This window comes from Lycium ferocissimum, chromosome 7, assembly GCF_029784015.1.
Source record: "Lycium ferocissimum isolate CSIRO_LF1 chromosome 7, AGI_CSIRO_Lferr_CH_V1, whole genome shotgun sequence".
Taxonomy (NCBI): domain Eukaryota; kingdom Viridiplantae; phylum Streptophyta; class Magnoliopsida; order Solanales; family Solanaceae; genus Lycium; species Lycium ferocissimum.
The window spans coordinates 54,391,574-54,410,855 of NC_081348.1; the positions used below are offsets into that span (position 1 = coordinate 54,391,574).

The following is a 19,282-nucleotide window of genomic DNA, read 5'->3' on the forward strand; positions in this document are numbered from 1 at the left end:
GGGTAATAATGTCTTTTTACTATGTTGCTTTTGCTCGGAAGGGCAATAATTAAAGACCACCATTTTGAGGGGCAAAATCTAAAGACCCCCCAAAAGAGGGCATTCGTGGCAATTGCTTCCACTAATTTTTGGATTTGGGAATAGATGGGCGAAGTAGTAGATATTTATGGCCGTAATGGGTCATTTGTGTCCTTTTCCCTTAAAAATAAGGGTATTTTTGAGCTAAAAGGTTAAGATCAAGGCATTTTTAGCCCGATAAATGGACGGAGGGGTATTTTTGTACGAAATCCGATTTACCAATAATAGGTTGCCTGTAACTCGGCGAGAAAGAAATTGGTCAAGGTGCAATTTGGAACCCAGAAGTCAAAGTCATAAAACCCTAACATAAACCCTAGTTCTCTAACTCCTCAACACCAGCAGACAACATCAACCATAGCAACCATTTCAATCCAATGAAGACAGTATCAGGCAAAGTAACATCAACAACTCCAATATCTCTCTCTAATGCAGCAAAATCACTCTCCAAATTTGCTGCATCAGATAACCATGGAGCTTCACATGCTGTTTCTGTATATCTCCAACGTGCTGCTGATTCATTCAATCAACTTGTTAAGGTACATCAGAAACTCAACCCCAATAGTTTAAAGGTTGAAGATATAGTCAAGAATGAAGATATCCCAATTGGGTCCCTAGAAAACAAGAAAAGCAAGAATCTTGGTAAGGATGAAATCAAGAACTCATCAAAAATTCACATAGTGAAGAATGAAGATATCCCTATTGGGTCTCAAGAAAACAAGAAAAGAAAGAATCTTGGTAAGGTAGAAAACAAGAACTCATCAAAAATTGATGTAGTGAAAAATGAAGATATCCCAATTGGGTCCCAAGAAAACAAGAAAAGAAAGAATCTTGGTGAGGAAAAAAAACCGAAAGCTGATACAAGGAATAAGATCAAGAATTCAGAGGCAGCAAAATCCAATGAAAATGAGTTGAAGGATGAGGATATTCCAAGTGGTTCCCTAGAAAACAAGAAAATCCAGAATCTTGGCAAGGAAAAAATTGATAAGGTGAAGGATCAGAAGTTGATGAAGAATGAGCAACAACTTGATATAGGTGAAGGAGAGGTAGCAAAATCCGAGAAAAATGAGCTGGAGTTTGTTAAAACTGATAGTTCTCTGAAGACAGAACATGGGGTTGAGGAAGTTAAGGAAGATGGTGTGATAAGTAAAGATAAAAAGAAGAAGAAGAAGAAAAAGAAAAATAGAGGTGTTGGTGAAAGTGAGCACGAGGTGGTGAAAGTGGAAGAAGATTTGGGGCATGAGGAGGAGGAGGAAAGGAAGAAGAGGAAGAGTATAGATACTGATGCTGACGAAAATGCTGGTTCAGCAGAGCAGAGTCGTAAGAAAAAGAGTAAAAGGAGAAGAATTGAAGGTGAAAAGTAATTGAATTAGCTATATTGTAGGAAGATTATTGCTGTTGTTGCTACAAGTGTTGAGGATTAGTGTAATGCTTTTTTGTGTAACGCACCTGGGAAAATTGTCCCTTGTGGATACCATTGCTATAGCTGTATTGATATAACGGCTCGAGTAATTTTATGAGATATGATTCAATTTGAAATGATTATGGATCTAAGGAAGTTTTATTGACATATTATAATTGAATTTAGGTGTCAAACAATCTTTTTTTTAGAGTAAGGTAGCATTTTTAGGATTCAAACTGTCTTACAAAGAAGAAGCATATGGTTGTACAAATTGAGCAAATTGAAAGCTGCAAAGCTAAGATGTTTTTGTTCATTTCTGTTTCGTAATGCTATTTAATTTCTATGACATCTTTGCTAATTATTGGAGCTTGTTATTTGATTGGCGTAAGTGGTGGTTCTTCACTTGTATAACACAGTAGCACACTTTTGAATGTGTTTTTCTCACTTCTTCATAATTCTCACATGATGTACCTTTGAAAGTTAAAGCCAGTTAATCCATTTGCCTATGGCTAGCAAGTTAAAATTCATAAAAAAAAAAAAAAAAAAAAAAAAAAAAAAAAACGCAAGTTCAGAAGAGCTGTTTAGTTATCTTCAGAACTGGAAAATGTTTCTCTTAATCTGTTTGCTTTGCTGAGAGCAATGTTTTGGCAGGCTAATATTATTAATATATACTTAGAACCTTTGCTTGTCTGATCCTAGGTTAACATAGTCTGACTGCCTTCTTTGAGCTAAAGGATTGAGTTAAGCAATTCGTCAAAGAGCAAGAGTTTACTTGGGATGGAATATTGGTCCCCAAATGATTAAAAGTGATGATGTTGATGAAGAAAATTAGAAAAGTACAAGGGTATGGGTAAGGGTAACATACCGGACATATGCTGGTCGGACTGCAAGCTAGTCAATGAAGTTGTATGTTTTACTTACTTTAGCGTCTAATTTAAGGCATATATTATAGAAACAAAGTGCCTATAAGTCTTTATCTCTATATCCACACACGCTGCAACATTTGATAGACATATGTAAGAAGGTTGACGTATTATAACGGGTCATAAGTGATTAGACCTGAATAATGCTGCTGGTTAGTCTAATTGACGCCTTATGTTATCTGGTGAGATGCTTCGTCTTAATCCTTTTAGTGGAAGAGATGTACGAGGTGGTAATAGAATAGTTTGGGTTGGAGAAAGGGTGTATGAAGGTAGAGAATTGGATTTTGAGTTGCTACAGCCTACAGGAGGTCAGGGATTTTGTGAACACCTCTTCAGGGCAGTGTTAAAAGATTTGCTTTAAAAGAGACCACTATGAAAAGTAATTATTTGAATTAAGTCGGTTGGTTAGCTTTCTGATCTTTCTAGATAGTGTGAGTTTTATGTGTAAGAAACTGTGTTTGTTTTACTTGATAAAAAGCACCACAAGCACTTGTAAAAAAACTGAGACAGCACAATCATGTCATTTGAATGTGAGAAGCATGATAACTGTATGTCAGGGTGACGATGAATGCTTATCTGCTGTTACTTATTTGCACAAAAAAGAGAAACCTAAAAAATGTTCTCCCTTTTTTTCTGCCCGTCCTACTCTCCTACTCTCTGGAAACTGATAGTTTGAGGGGAAGGAGACCTAAAATATCTCGTTCTTTCTTTACCTATGATATTTGAATTATCCCAAAGGGGAAAAAAAATAAAATAAAAGACTAACTTTTTCCTTTTACTGGTGAGGCTTCACTAACTTGAGTTTTTAAAAAACCCTATGATGTATAACTCAAGGTGAAAAAGTAGGAACATGGGCTCCAGGAGTAACAGATTATGAGGGAATCTTACTGATTAAGTTCTTCCTGATTGTGGAGTGCTTATTATAGGAACTTATATTCATCCACTTTTTGTGCTGGTAAAATATTTGCTTTTTTGTACTGTTTTATATCGTTATTGTCATGCAAGGAGCTGAAACTATAGCATGTAACAAAAGAAGTATTGTAGATAGACATAGACATATATGTGTAAATATATGTGTGTGTATGGTGTGGGTGTGTATTAGCCTTTGTGGGATGCTTTCGTGTGTATTGAGTGAACATTTTCTACTGACAGTATATAAGAATTTTCCCTTTGATAGTGTAGTCTCTTTATTTTATTGGAGTTCCAGAACAGAGTGATTTCATCCATAAATATAGAATGTTGATTGTCCACCAACTCAGAAGTGTTTGTATTTCATGTTTCTGGGTTCCTGGTTCAGGCAGAAGTTAGTGTTCCTCATCTCCCTTCTTTCCACTTATCTCCTCCTCAAATATATACTTCTCTGCCCTAGTATGTTTGAATATATAACCCATCTCTATTACCGTGCTTGAAGCATGTCTTGATTTGAAGAGCATGGAAGGAGAAGTGCTGATTGTCATAGAGAACTGAACGTGGAAAAATACACGACTTGTCACTAATTTAAACTTGTGAGAAATATTCCAGGTCTTTAGTATAAATAGCAGTGGAGATGGTGTCAGGCTGAGTGACTTCAATTCATTAAGTTAAACATTTCATAGACTGGTCTGCATTAGGAGCCTGTTTGGATTGGCTTAAAAAAAGCAGCTTATAAGCTGAAAACAGCTTATAAGCCAAAAAAAAAAAAAATAAGTTGGGATTTTTTTTGGCTTATAAGATGTTTTCAACTTATAAGTGCTTTATAGACTGGTCTGGGCTTATTTTAAGCAAGTTAGCCAAACACTCAAAAAAGCTGAAAACAGCTTATAAGCAACTTTTAAGCCAATCCAAACGGGCTCTAGGACCGGCAATCAGAGGGGAAGGGGATGGGGGGATGGCTTAGTGGTGGCAGGGTAACTTTGTGATTTGCTGGCTACTTCCTGGTCATACTTTCTTCACAATGTACTGTCTATTGTCAGCTTCTACTTGTGGTCTCGCATGCTGTGACTTCTGCTTTAGGTTTAGACTTATCAAATTTCTTGCTTTATTTTTTAAAACCTTTTTCACTGTTTACATTTTATTTGCGCATTCCTCTTAGAGGACATTAATAGCCGTGTAAAAGTATCCCTATCCTGTGTGCCAAGAGATTCTCTGCTTATAGCTCTCAAAGAGGCTTCAATCTTTTGCAAGTATAATAGCATTCCTTAGAAGTATTTCACTTGAAGCAATTGGGCTTGGAGTGCACTTGGCTGCTGGAGCTCATGAATCCTTCTGCAAGCAGAATATATTCTTACAAGTGTTCCACCATCAGTACCATGGCCTATGCAAAGTGGTGGAAACACTGGTGTGAGATTTAATCAACCCAGAGATGCCCGGCAAGGGATCCAACAGGTGATAATCCTTTTTCTGAGACATTCTGTTGTTTTAGTTTTTAGCTGGTTAGCACCATTTCTGAATTTTAGTCCCAAAGCCTGCAATTGTTCAAAATAATTTGGAACTATAAAGTTTCTGAGTATTTGATTGGCAGATATCTTCTTTGTCTATGACTTTTAGCAAGTAAGGAGAATTCATTGTTTAGGAAAAGCAAGCTACTCTAGTCTTTTATGGATTTTCTTCCTCAAATTGTTAAGAAATATGAATTTCAATTAATGATTGGAATATAACTACTCCATTGTACTGAAGTAACCATTTATAGTGATATTTGGTGAAGTTATTTTGTGGGTTTGGACAATTAGCAACACAACAACAACAATAACATACCTAGTATAATCCCACCAGGTGGGGTCTGGGGAGGGTAGAGTGTATGCAAACCTTACCTCCCTACCTTGTGATGGGACAATTAGCAACACAATCCAAATAAATCTTGAGTTTTGAAGCCTGTATCCATCTTAATCTAAGTTGAATGACATGGACTTAGTATGGATTGTTAAGCAAGAGTTGAATAATCTTTAGAGGTGCATCATGAGCAATCTGTGAATTATATTTTTTGATGAATTTGAACCTTTGCTAATCAAGGGTCTACCAATGCTACAGTTTCTACCTTATCAAAAGAACCAATGCTACAGTTTCTACTGTCTATAATTGAGAATTGATGTATCCGTAATCCAAACAAATCTTGAGGCCATTTGAAGCCTGTCTCCATCCCAATCTAAGTTGAGTGACATGGACAAGCATGGGTCATTGAGCAAGAGTTGAATAGTCTTTAGAGATGCATCATGAGGGATCGGTGAATTATATTTTTTGATGAATTTGAATTTTGATAATCAAGGGTCTACCAATACTACAGTCTGTCTATAATAAAAAGTTGATGTATCTGGTAAGAATTATATTCACTTTGGAAACTGAAATTGAGGCAGCGAGAGTAGCTTCTTCATAGTAATTCTAGTTAGTGTTGCAAATTTATTTGCATTGGAACAGTTTAATGTTTTGCTGATGTGCTACAAACTAGTAATGTAAGCATATGATTTTCTGGTCTGTGGGGAAATCTTTTGGTTTTAGCGTTATCTCTGGGGTTTCAGTGTTCTTATAGTCTAAACCAAGTTTAGAGATACTGAGGTGCAAAAAACAGGTAGTGAGTTTGAACTTCCAAAAACAGTTACATGTTTTTGAAAAAAGCTTCAAACGGCTCTTTATGCAAAGACGAAAAATCTGAATTTGCAAATTAGTTTTTTTTTTTTTTTTTAAATTATTATCAAGTATCAAGAAAATCAAGAAAGCAAGAAGGGAAACTCAGCTTTTGCAGTACTTGGCCTCCCACCCTGCCCTTTCCTGACAAAGAAGGGACCAGTCAGTGCATTTCTTCTTTGGGTGAGTGGATTAGGGGCTGCTGAGTTGGAATGGCATCGAAGTCGAGAAGAAAGGGCATCTATAGATTACTATCTAGATACATGAAGATGGAAATCTCCAGGCTTCCATTTGGATTTGTTGATTTCACTTCCTTGAATTTGGAACTTAGAACTTGTCATAGAAATGATTCTAAATCCTTTTATTGTAACCATTGAACAGGAAACATAAAGATTCCAAATATATCCTGAATGGGGAGTATTTGAAATCGATTGGAAGTAGTTATAAAATGCTTATATGTCAACAGCAAGAGTTTCAATTACATGTTGATTTATGCTTACAAAGTTACATTTTGAGGCCCTTTTTTTTTTGGGAAACTGGTAACAAGAAAGTAAATACTTACAGTGAGCCTAAGAAATCTACAAGATCTATTTCCTCTACATCTTTCTCTCATCACCAAAAGTAAAAAAGATACAATACAATTCCATTTAACTAAGTGGATGGAATTGGACCTATCTTCAAAGGTTCCGCTATTCCTTTCCTTCCACACTGTCCACCAAATGCAAAGTGGAATTATTCTCCACCATTTCTTCTGACTCTTGCTTCATCCCCTTCTAATCCAACAGCTCAACAAATGTGCAGTATGCTCAGGCATAGTCCATATTGTATTTGTAAGACTAAAGAATAGTGACCATAGCTGTGATGTGAAACTGCAATGCAGAAACAGATGACTGTTGGTCTCTTCAGTTTTCCCACATAGTTAACATCTTGAAACAATGATCTGCCCCTTTTTCTTCAAAACTTCTTGTGTCAAACAAGCCCTTCTGACCACCAGCCATGTGAAGCATTTTACCTTAGTTGGTGCTATGTTTTTCCACACTTTTCTCCACGATATTTGCTGGTTTCTGTTTTGTTGCATATCAGAAAATGGGGATATTGACGATGATGTCTCACATCGTAGGCCATTGACATGGAGAATACCCCATCTTTGCTAAAACTGCTTCCACCTCAAGGTATCAGACTCTGAGGAAAGTGGTGCCTGGATGTGGGCATACCGTGCGAGATAGGATTAGGAATGAAGATATCGGGATAAGGTTGGAGTAGCACGGGAGGGACAAGATGAGGGAAGCGAGGTCGAGATGGTTTGGGCAAGTAAGGAGGCACAAATGCCCCAAGCGGAGGTTTGAGAGGTTAGTAACAAATTGGGGAGAGGTGCCACTCTATCCACTTCCCAACTAGTCCCATCTATAGTCTTTCCTTTGATTCTTGTTACTATATGTTGTTTCTTGTACTTCAATTATCTTATTTATCTAAATAGAGAGATTCCATCCTTTTTTAGTTTCATTTGCATTTTGCTTTGACCAGCTTATCTAACCTTTCTCGTCGTGTTTTCTCTTGACAGGGTGCCCTCCCTATCTTCCGAGATTATTGCATATGCTATACAATGTTGTTGTTGTTGTTGTTGTTTTGTTGCATATCAGTTAACCTGTAGGCCGTTGTTTTGTTGCATATCAGTTAACCTGTAGGCCATTGACAGAGAATACCCCATCTTTGCTATGCTTCCACCTCAAGGTATCAGACTCTGAGGTGGTGCCTTTGAACTCCTCCAAGCTATGTAACAAATTGGCCACTCTATCCACATCATTCAACAATCTTCTAAAAGAGAGATTCCATCCCTGATCTGACCAGCATTCATTAACAGTGCCCTCTGGATTATTGCATTCTCCAGAAATGAGTCCTTTAAAGGCCTCTGATTGTTCCAGCTATCTCCCCAAAACTTTGTCTTCCTCCCATCTCCCACTTTTATGTTCAAATTGCTCTCCAGACCCCTGCCCCATAAGGGTTTGAACTAACATTACTGCACCATGGATTTAATTCACAATACTTGCTTTTGATCACCTCCTTCGAAAGGGCTTGCCCTTCTTCATTGTATCTCCACATCCACTTCATCAGGAGACTATTGTTCTGCTTTCTTAGATTTAGATTTCTGATTCCCAAGCCTCCTCTGTCTGTGCTTTTCAAAACTTTCTCCCTTTTTATCAGATTGTATCCCTTGTTTTCCTTACAACCATGCCATAGAAAATCCCTCCTAAGCTTGTCCAATTTCTTCAGCGCCATAGCAGGTATAGGAAATAAAGACATCACATACGTGGGAAGTGAATCAAGTACTACATTGATGAGAATCCTAGAGAAAGATATTGAGCCTTCCACCTTGCCAATTTCTTCTCTGTTTTCTCTATTATGTCCTCCCATATCACTTCCTCTTTGTGTTTGTTCCCTAGTGGCATGCCTAGATAAACTGTAGGAAGATTATCCACCTTGCATCCTAGTATCTCTGCCAGATTTTGTATATTTCCCACCTCCTTGATAGGGAACAAGCTAATTTTCTCCCAATTTACTTTCAATGCAGATGTAGCCTCAAAAAGCTGGAGTATTACTCTTATGTAGCTTATCTGTTCCTCTGAAGGTTCACAGAAGATGACTGTATCATCTGCATACATCAAATGACACATTTCCTTTGTGTCATCAAAAATGACATATTTCCTTTGTTTGATCATTGTTGCTTCCTACTTGAAAACCTTTGATCCACCTGTTTTGAATTGCTATCCTCATCATGCTATCAAAACCCTCCATTGCTCCAATGATATAAATTTATACAAAAATAGGAAAAGAAAGGAACACAAGCTATATATTAGGTCACTTACAACAGCTAAAACACTTTATACTTTGGAGCCATAAAGATTGATTCTTAAGGCCCTTCATCTTTCTCCTTTCTCTTTTTTTCCTCTTGGAAGGGGGATAGTGGAAGGAGAAGGGAGCGGCAGAAACTTTGACATGCAAAGTATTAACCATAGTGGATGTCTTCATGAATCAAGTTATATATAACATAAAATAAGTTGGAAATTATTGCCTATATGAGAGTATACATGCTATTTCTTCCCCAGTAAGGTTAGGCCTTATCGGCAAGGTTCCTTCCCACATATTTTTGTATTCATGTGATATACCTTTTAGCTTTGGTTCTCATATACATGCTTGTAACTTGTAGAAGGCACCGGAGTAATGATCATTTTATAGAATAAAAATTTGACTTACTCCACCATTACATTTTTGCTATCTGAATACGCACATATTATCCTGTATATGTTGAAGGGAAGATAACTGGTTCACTGTGGCTAAAAGTGTCTGCTTAAGTTTCTATAAGGAGTGGGGAAGTAGGTGACATTGCAACCCCTTACCTGGGGGAAATGCTGCAAGAACTATATACAGATCACAAGCATTCCTCGTCCTTAACAAAAAAGAAATGCAAGCTTTCACAAGTCTCTATGACCTTAGACTAAGAATGTGCAAGTTTCTTATTGCCCCTCACCCCCTTTTCCTCAAACCCCTTTTTTTTTTCCCTCCATTTAGCTTCCTTTAGTGAAAGTTTGGAATATACTCTATGTAGTCCAACTGAGGTACTGATCCTGAAAGTCTTGGCAGCCTTATGAAAGTATAACTGAGATACTGATCCCTATTAATCTTGGCAGGCTTATGAAAGTATAACTGAGATACTCATCCCTATTAATCTTGGCAGGCTTATGAAAGTATGAGTGACGGCTTTAGTAAATCTGCTTCTGCTTTAATATGCACTCCCATCAACTGCTATCAGCGTGGTGCTGGAATGGGATCTGCTTTTGCAACTGCTGTCCAAGCAGCTCCAGCAGCAGCCATTGCACCGGCTTCTGCCACAGCACGAGCTGTTCATTGTGCTCTTCTAGGTGTAAGGAACAGGTATGCACTCTCTCTCTCTCCATCACTTTGTGTTGTAAGGCAACTGATTTTTATCCAGGTAGAATTACAAAACCATCACTTAATTAATACTGAACATATTTTTTCTCTTTTTTTGAGCTATTTTAATTTTACTGTTTTTAATTTTTGTGTAACTTTAGTACGTTAACTGTACTTTTTCTATGGTTGTCTTTTGGATAAACAAAGAGTTTGATCAACTGAAGATTCTTGCTCTCGTGAGAAATCTTACCTCAAATCAAAAAGTCTTGCCTAGGTTTAAACTTTTAAGGTAGGAGTTTTGAATAGTCAGATTTTTTCAATCAATTTATAAAAATTCATTATAGGTTGCCTCAATTATTATTGATCAGTGGTTGTTGATTATTGATTATTACTCCTTTTTAAGATTTTCTCTTCCTTCCAAACTTTTGAGATGACTTCTTCAATTTCGTAACTTCTGCTCTATATTCCCATTTGTTGAATTTTAACTCATAGTACCATGCAGCCTCAATCCGGAGCGTAAGAAGGAGTCTCTGGAAAAATATATGGGGACTTCTCCCCCTCAGCAGTACATGTAGTGGGTATGCAGCTTCAATCCTTAGTTGTATCTATTGGTGCATTTCCAGCATGGTTGTATCTATTTATACAGCTAATTTTTCGGTGTAACCAGTATGACAATCCTGAGACATTGGAAGCTTTTACTTTCCTGATTGAAACGGGTTAGAAGCAGTAACATATTTTATTCTTGTTTGCATAGGGAAGTTTCTCCATCAAGTCTCCAACAAAATTTGCAAGCCAGTGTGTGTTTTGTATAGGTGAGTTTGGAGGTTATTTGTACGTTCAGCCTGGGGGCTGGTAAAAGTGAAATTTCTCAAGTTAACTTAGTTCTTCTGAAAAATGCTATTAAACCCCCCAGCTATCTTCGGCTTGTACTTTAGTTATTCAGTTGATTTTTCATTTGTAAATAACTCAACCTTCTATCCCCTCTCATCTCTTTAGTCATGAAAACATGGTTGAAACTGTAAACAGGAACAATAGTTTTGGGTTTAGATTTTCTTTTTGTGCTCATGCAGTTTGACTATTTGCTTTGCCTATATCGGTGGCAGGTGTACAGATCGTAGGACAATTAGACAGATTCTTTTATCTGAGGAGATTGGTTAATCATGTAAAATATCAGAGTGGTGATCTATTTTTTGCTCATACGGCCGGGCCATGCCATTAGTCTAATTGTTCGGCTATGTTAGCTGTCTTATGAGTAAATTGTAAATATATTCGTTCCCTTGGTTTTGCTGGCAGAATTGCCATCTGTACAACATTGTTTCTTGTAATTATCTTCTGTATATATATATGTGTGTGTGTGTGTAGCCTTTCTTCCCCTTTGTTCTCTTCCCTCTCGTAACTGTGTCGTGTATCTCGGGATGTATAATAGGCGTTCTTTCCAAGTGAAAAGGGAGTGTTCATTCTGTTCAATTTACTGCCTTTTGGCACTATGCTTTTTTATACTCTATCATCAAGGGGGGGCCTTGGTCTGGTTGTATATTATCTCGTGTTACCGGTAAATTTTACGTTAATATCAGGTCAGAGCAAATGTATATATAACTAAAAAAGACTGTATATGATTTACATCAGAAAGCAATAGGTATAGAATACCTGTACAACACTATATTTATGGAGATTTTGAACGTCTTACGTATCATAATAAATAAGTCAATTACGCCATTTATAGTGGGACAAGGGTGTTTTCCAGCTTTATTTGTGATTGTGTCATAGTACAGTAAATCTTTCAGGATTTTCCCAAAAAGTTCTTACGTAATGCTGAACTGTGTAAGGGACTTTTCTCTGGCAACTAAATTGAAATTTAAAATTTATGATTGATGATATACCAACAAAACAATAACCGTGTTAAAGAATAAAATTGAACGTGTAGCTTCATTTATTTAGCAAAGAAAGAAAGTAGTCGCAATTTCGAAAGAAACATGATATTTATGGTGTTTTGGCAAATGAGATCACATTGATATGTGTTTTATACAGAAAATCGCACCCTTGTGATAATATGGCTATATCATTAGTATGGAATTTATTTTACTTTATCTCTAAGATAGCCGGTGTCGTCTTGTTTTTCTTTTTCTCTTATGGGATAATGGTTGTGGTATACGTCTGAATATTCTACTGGTACCTACTACTTACCATCAACACATGTACCAAGTAATTCTAAGATAATCTTCTATTGTCAAATTTTAATGATCAAAGTAATATCTCCTTGTGAATTTTGGATTGTAAGAACTTTATTGGAATCTCTCATTTCAGAAGTGGCACAATTTGACCTCAGAGCTCATTGGAACATAGTTAGGACTAAGTGAGTGTGTGTGATCTGTGATTGTGTGTGTGATCTGTGATTCACCATGTCTTGTCCCCCGGTAAAAACTTATCTACATCGAATGTTTATACCAAATCGATGGATGCATGATATATATTTAAATATAGGCAAAAGTCAGTAAATGAGCATTAATAATTCAAGACTTTGACATTTTTCTAAGGCTTATTGTACGTTTGATGTAATTCGTATATCTATGAAAATTATATCGTTATATTGTGGATTGGATACAAAACATGGCTTAAATTCGACCATTGGATACCTTTTGCCTATGTGACGCCTACGTGGCGCAGAAAATTGATTGTCCACTTTTATTAGGCGCGTGGAAGTCCCTTTTTTCTTAATTTTTTTCTTGATTAAATTTTTTTCTTTTTAAATAAATTTTGATAGATAAATAAATAAAAATTATTATCGATGTTTTCCGTTGGTTATTGTGTTGTCACCCCACCCCACCCCTTCCCTTTCGCCCAAAATTTTCTGTAAGTTCTCCTCTTCTTCTTGTTCTTCCTTTTTTTTTTTTTTTTTTTTTTTTTTTTTCTCTTCTTCTTCATTATTATAACACTTGATTTCTTTTAATTATTTATATAAAATTAATTTGTGAATTGGATGTTATTTAGTTACCACCATTAATTCTTTGTCCTTTTTAGATACGAAAAGTAGATTATCATCTTATTCATCGGAAAAAATGAAATGTCACCATTACTATGACTCCTTTTTTTTTTTTTTTTTTTTTCTCATAAAGGCTCTTGCTCATTGGTTAACTTATATTTAGCAGAACTTTAAAAGGTTGGTGGGTCCCGCTTTCTTTTATGTAATTCGGAAAACTTTTGATTGAAGGCACAAATATTCCGAAGAAAAGGGAATAAATTTTATTATGTGGGGTGGGAGGACGACGGTTGGGGTGGTGGTGCGGCCGGTGGTGGGGGAGCCGACGGCCGATTGGGGTGGGGGGGGGGCAAGGAGATGAAAATTGGGGGGGTATAATTTATTTTTTAATTACTATAATGGACCCCACGCCACGTGTATGTTTTCATTTGTAAAGTTATGCCACATCATGGAGAGACGTATGGAGATTTCTGATTAATTTTGCGTTATTGTGAAAAAAGGTATCCAATGGGATCAAATTTGTCTAGTTTGAGACTTATATTTTTGAGAATTAAACATTTTGATATAAGTGATTTAGTATTACTTTAGGAAAATTTTGTTTATGTCTGAAATTTATCATGACTTTTTTCTTTAAATATATACAACTAACGCTTAATCATGGTTAATTAATGGTTCATCAAAACTTAGACAGATGGAAAAAAATTATCTAACGTTTTTGTCCATGCTGAATTTTAATTTTTAACTAGCCATTTATGCACATCTTTTACCCATGAGTCCATTTGGGATCTGAAAAGATCAAAAAAGTGGCCTAACACACGACGAATGCAGAGCATGGGAAGCCCAACCAGAATTACAAGCTTTACTCCAACCTATGGTTTAATTTTCCCACTTGGTGCGAAATGTCTTCTCTAATGGCCATTTTCACTTCTTCGCAAAAGCTACGTTAAACATCCTAAAACCCTAACCACTCCGCATTTGAAAACCTTAACAACATTCGCAGATGTTCAAATTCCCCAAAACCCTTCTGTTCCGCAAAACAGGGATTGGAATAATAATAATAATAATAATAATAATAATCAGATGAATATGTCGTATCCTCAGTATCAAAACCCTAATCAGGTGAATCCTAATTATGGAAATGTTGCTGGTAATCAGTGGAATCAAAATTATGCTCCACGAGTAAGCCCCGGGTTTCCCATGAATAATCAATCTCATAACCAACCCCAGGTTCCGCCTAGTGTTGATTTAATTAGCTTGTGCCAAGAGGGTAAAGTTAAGGAGGTTATTCAACATATGGAACAGGGGGTAGTTGCGGATGCGCAGTGTTTTGACATGCTCTTTGACTTGTGTGCCAATTCAAAGAAACTTGAAGATGCTAAAAAGGTGCATGATTACTTTTTGAGATCAAAATTCAGGGGTGATCTTCGTTTGAGCAATAAAATTATCAATATGTATTCTAAGAGTGCGAGTATGACGGATGCGCGGAGAGTTTTTGATCATATGCGTGATAGGGATATGGACTCTTGGCACTTGATGATAAATGGATATGCATTGAATGGGTCGGGGGATGATGGATTGACATTGTATGATCACATGCGGCGGGAGTTGGGAATGAAGCCGAATGAGGAAACTTTTCTTTATGTTTTTGAAGCTTGTGCCAGTGCGGATGCCATTGACGAGGCTTTCATGCATTTTGAGTCGATGAATACCGAGTATGGAATTGCTTCACAGGTGGAGCACTATTTTGGGACTTATGGGTGTTCTAGGAAAATGTGGACATCTTGCTGAGGCACAGGAATATATCTCAAAGCTTCCGTTTGATCCAACTGCAGTTGTCTGGGAAGCATTAATGAATTATGCTCGTATACATGGTGATATTGATCTTGAGGATCGAGCTGAGGAGTTGATGGTTGGTCTTGACCCTTCTAAGACTGTTACTAATAAGATCCCCACTCCGCCACCAAAGAAGCAGTTGGCGATTAATATGCTTGAGGGAAGAAATAGAGTAGCTGAATTTCGTAATCCAACCCTCCTCAAGGATGACGAAAAGTTGAGGGCTGCAATGAAAGAACAAGCTTATGTGCCTGATACTAGATATGTCCTTCATGATATTGATCAGGAAGCCAAGGAACAGGCTTTGCTATACCATAGCAAACGTTTAGCCATTGCGTATGGTCTGATTAGTACTCCCGCCAGAACACCTCTACGTATCATAAAGAATCTCCGTGTATGTGGTGATTGTCACAATGCCATCAAGATAATGTCAAGGATTGTTGGGCGAGAGTTGATTGTCAGGGACAACAAGTGGTTTCATCATTTCAAGGATGGAAAATGCTCTTGTGGTGATTATTGGTGAAGTACGGTGGCTAAAACGAGTATACATAGACTGGCTTCCACAATTCTCAGGATCATCGAGAAATCATCAAGAGTCTTCATTTTGGGATGAGGGCGATGCTAATATGCCTATAGGCTTGCCGTTACACTGTTGAGGGTCATCTAAGAATCACCAACAAATTGCATGTATTGCTAATTTTGCAATGTCAAATATCACCATGTCTTGCAATTTATGGATTGCTTGCACCCTTGTGGATATCTAAGACTCGTTGTAGTAGTTTGGATCTTTCTGTTTAAGGATTAAGTCTACAAAGTGCCATTGTATCTGCATCACATTGTTTTCTGGTTCTCTCACTTTATAGGAACATGCTTTAGTTGGGCGATGTTATTGTCTTTTGAAACTCGTAGTTGAGAGTTCCATCAAGCACTTGTCTACTTAGCTTGCACAGTTGCATCCATGCGTGGGGCATCCGAACTTGTGAATTTTAAAATTGAATAATTTAAATTATTCTGTAAAAGTTGAAGCAGATGGGAGAAGCGTCTACGGGTAAAGCACCGTATCCATATAACTGCTTGCCACCTACGCTCCGCCATCCATTCCAAGTTTAGGAACCTAGGTAGCAATAATATTTTGGTTTTTACTTGGATGGCAAAATGGTCTTCTGAGAAGAAATATTTGAGATGTCTTTCCTATTTTGTATGTTATTCTTTCTTATTACATTCTTCATTTTTTAGAATGATAAACAGTATATTAGCACAAAGGACATACTTAAGCCTTATTAACAATTCAAAAACCAGACAATAGCACTTGTTATTCTGACAGGGATCTATGACTTCAACTAAAGTTTCTGCATCTACTACAAAGCTCTCTTTACACCAAAAATGAAATACAATTACAATTTATCTTGATTTTCTGAATAGCGTTCAGAAAATAGTTCAAAGCATCCTGCATTTCTCTCATCTGAAATAGTTCACCTAATACAGGTTGATACTATTCTCCACCACTTCTTGCGTCTTACATAGACACCATTGTTGACACATAGACTTTGGCATGATCCACTGGAGCCCTACTATGTTGAAGGAAAATGTTGCCACTGCTGATCTGTGACAGGACTGCAAAAATAGGTGGCTACTGCTTTCTGACTCTGCTCCGTTTAAGAACACCTAGAACACAATGAAAACGCTTATATTCAGGTTCTCCTGGGTCAAACAGGCCCCTTTTGCTACCGCCCAAGAAAAAACTGGCCACCTTGTATTGGTCTTCACTCTCTACATGCACTTCCATGGGCAAACTTTCTTCTTGCTCTGTGTTTGTGAGTAGAGACTACCATTCCTATGCATTTTATCCTTCACTGTTTCTAAGACCCGGAAAGTGAACCTTATTTTCATTGAATGCAAAACCTTTAGCTTATGTTAACGTGAATCTCATTTTCAACTAATTTCAAGTCCTGTACGTAGGTTCTTTTTTTAACCCCCTTTGCTCTTCCTCTTCTTAAATCTGGTTAGAAGACGAATTCTTGGAAGGAAACTTCCAAAAACCATAAATGGAAAAGAAAGATGGAGAAAATCTGCATTTTTTTTGTATGTTTGTATTGGGTAATGATATTGTTTAACGAGTCCCATTTCGAGCTTTTCTCATTTCTGATTAAAAGTAATTTTGCAACATCAGGAGTTTCAGGCTTCAGTGAGCGTGAATCAGAAGAGATGCACCACAGCTGCATTAACATCAGTGATTACACTTGTCACTGCAGGGGCAGATTTAAGTGGAGGGTGAATACCCTCGGCAAAAAATTACAATGTATATATAGGTTAGATTTTGTGTGTTTATGTACATATATTAACTTTCACATTAGATTGTTTAGTAGGATTTGAGCTACGGAACCATTTAGCTCGTTTGGAGCTTTTGTTAAGTGCAGTTGCATTAGGCTCCATTTACAGTCTTTAAGAGCGATAATATGACAACTGAAGGTTACAAAAGAGGATAAGGTAGACCTTATTTTCCTCAAAAGACTTATCACCTCTCGGAATCTATGTGAAGTTACGAACAAAACATAATGGAAGTAAAGATCCAATGTTTGTCAAGATATCTCAAAAAAAAAAAAAAGATCTTGACAAACATTGGATCTTTACTTCCATTATGTTTTGTTCGTAACTTCACATAGATTCCGAGAGGTGATAAGTCTTTTGAGGAAAATAAGGTCTACCTTATCCTCTTTTGTCAAGATCTATTTATTATGGTTAGAGACTTGTACGTCCGTGTAGGGCTTAAGTGTGAGATTTAGAGAATCTCTAGTTTTAGATAATCCCTAATTTTCCGTGAAAGACAAATTATTTAGCATTGATTTAAGGTTATGTTAGTGGAGGAATACTACACCTAGATCTTACAATTTTCTGTTAACACTATTTATCTTTAACTCCATTTGACATGCATGTTTCAAATGTATACGGTACTGGTACGGATCCTTCAAAGTAAAGTATCCTTGTCATATACATATTAGCATAATTGAACCCGATGCCCACACCATTGTCCATGTGATGTATTCTTTAGTTGTGATATAATGTTTTTATTTTGCTTGAACCCTAAAACTCTTAAATCTGCGCCCTATCAGTGGAAACTCCATTTACAGCCTCCTACAAACAATAATGGCCAGATCAGGTGATATTACTTTATAGTCCTCTTAAATCCAGGTGTGTCATATATACAGCTAAGTTTATCGGTCTAAAGTTACATATTTTCTTCTTACTTCTTTTGTAGATTTTAGTTTATGATGACATGCATTAGCTTTAGAGCACCTTATATGGGCAACATGTTCCAAGTATGTTTTCTACCATTTTCTAAATTTTAAAACTCTTTGTTGTTCATTCATTCATGATCAGATAACCATAGAAGCATGTTATGCAGATTCAAGCCATGCAAACTGCCCAAAAGCCAGGTGTAATAATAAATTTAGGCTCTGCTCAGGACTCTATCCTATGTATGCAGGCCCTATCTATTCTGCCTCCAAAGGTTAGATGTTTTATGCTAGTCCATATGGACCATATCAGGATTTAAGGTGCCAACAAGTGGTTTGAGACTTTGAGCAATGGAGGGGGTGTTCCTGCAGACTGGGAAGGAAACTAAGGAGAAGACCAAGGAGAAGACTAAGAGAAAGACTGTTGCCTCGAGTCCATTTCTTTAATATTCCTTTTCAATCAATTTTAAAAAAAGAAGTAAAAAATATTTAAAGGATGGAAAAAAAAAAACTTGACATTTGAGGGGGTTTGACACTTGAAACCATTGCACCAGTCAATACTTTCAGCATAACCTTGACGAGATGATTTTTATGAAAATTCTTTGGGTCGGTAGAATATCATAACTTCCATTGAGCCACAACCACTTTTTTGTAAAACAGAGAGAAAAAACAAAATAATGCTGAAATAAATTCACTAAATGGATTGATGTGCAACCGATTAGTGCACATCTCTACCGTGTCTCGCACCACCACTTTGTTTTCTTTTTTGGATCAAGGAAAAGCACCACCAATTAGTAATAAAAATATGCCAAAAAAAAAAAAAAGGTACTTTGAAAGAGCTAATGCAGTAGACTTTCATCTTTGCGGTTCATTATGTCAGATTTCCTAGCTCAATCAAATAGGGCAAAAGATACAGAATCTCAAGTGAAAATGTGCATCAATAAAACACTGACCGTGAAACTAGAGTTCATGAAACTAAATCAGTACAACTACAAATTCACACAAATATTTTCTGCTAACTGCTTGACTAAAATATTGACCAATATCTATGTCAGCTAGGACAGAGTAGGAAACTGCTTCTTCTTTATTTTTTTCGAGTGCTAGTAATTGTAGCCGCGGGTAGGGATTTCGTTCCTATAGATCCGTATCCAATCTATGATTTTTATGTATGACATCTCAGAAATCATGCATTTTGACAGAAAATAATAAAAACGGAAGATCGCACCAGCTATATGGTTTTCCTATGGTGCTTACTCCAATCTCTCTCTCTTAATACATGCATATATATATACACACACACACACACAAATATACG

The 19,282-nt window shown here is 36.8% G+C and overlaps 2 protein-coding genes and 1 pseudogene across 5 annotated transcripts; all 3 read left to right on the top strand.

Moving 5' to 3' along the window:
- Positions 1-352: 352 nt before the first annotated feature.
- LOC132065677 (uncharacterized) lies at positions 353-1,658 on the top strand. Of its 2 annotated transcripts, XM_059459179.1 has the most exons (2): positions 353-818; positions 915-1,658. In XM_059459179.1, the coding sequence occupies exons 1-2, from the start codon at positions 453-455 to the stop codon at positions 1,437-1,439; spliced, it is 891 nt and encodes a 296-aa protein (XP_059315162.1). In that variant the 5' UTR covers positions 353-452; the 3' UTR covers positions 1,440-1,658. The 2 variants fall into 2 exon arrangements, with proteins under 2 accessions (XP_059315162.1, XP_059315161.1); XM_059459178.1 differs by having other exon boundaries at positions 353-1,658.
- Positions 1,659-4,210: 2,552 nt separating this feature from the next.
- LOC132062986 (autophagy-related protein 2-like) lies at positions 4,211-18,245 on the top strand. 3 transcript variants are annotated; one of them, XR_009416294.1, is made up of 5 exons: positions 4,211-4,764; positions 9,731-9,927; positions 10,427-10,502; positions 10,679-10,736; positions 18,138-18,245. XR_009416294.1 is itself a non-coding variant. In XM_059455437.1 (4 exons), exons 1-3 carry the CDS (start codon positions 4,696-4,698, stop codon positions 10,497-10,499), a joined length of 339 nt encoding a protein of 112 aa, XP_059311420.1. In that variant the 5' UTR covers positions 4,212-4,695; the 3' UTR covers positions 10,500-10,502; positions 10,679-11,781. The 3 variants fall into 3 exon arrangements, 1 of the variants encoding a protein (XP_059311420.1); XR_009416293.1 differs by lacking the exon at positions 18,138-18,245 and adding an exon at positions 11,028-11,781; XM_059455437.1 differs by lacking the exon at positions 18,138-18,245 and having other exon boundaries at positions 4,212-4,764; positions 10,679-11,781.
- On the top strand, positions 10,505-15,435 carry LOC132062336 (pentatricopeptide repeat-containing protein At2g15690, mitochondrial-like; annotated as a pseudogene).
- Positions 18,246-19,282: the final 1,037 nt, after the last annotated feature.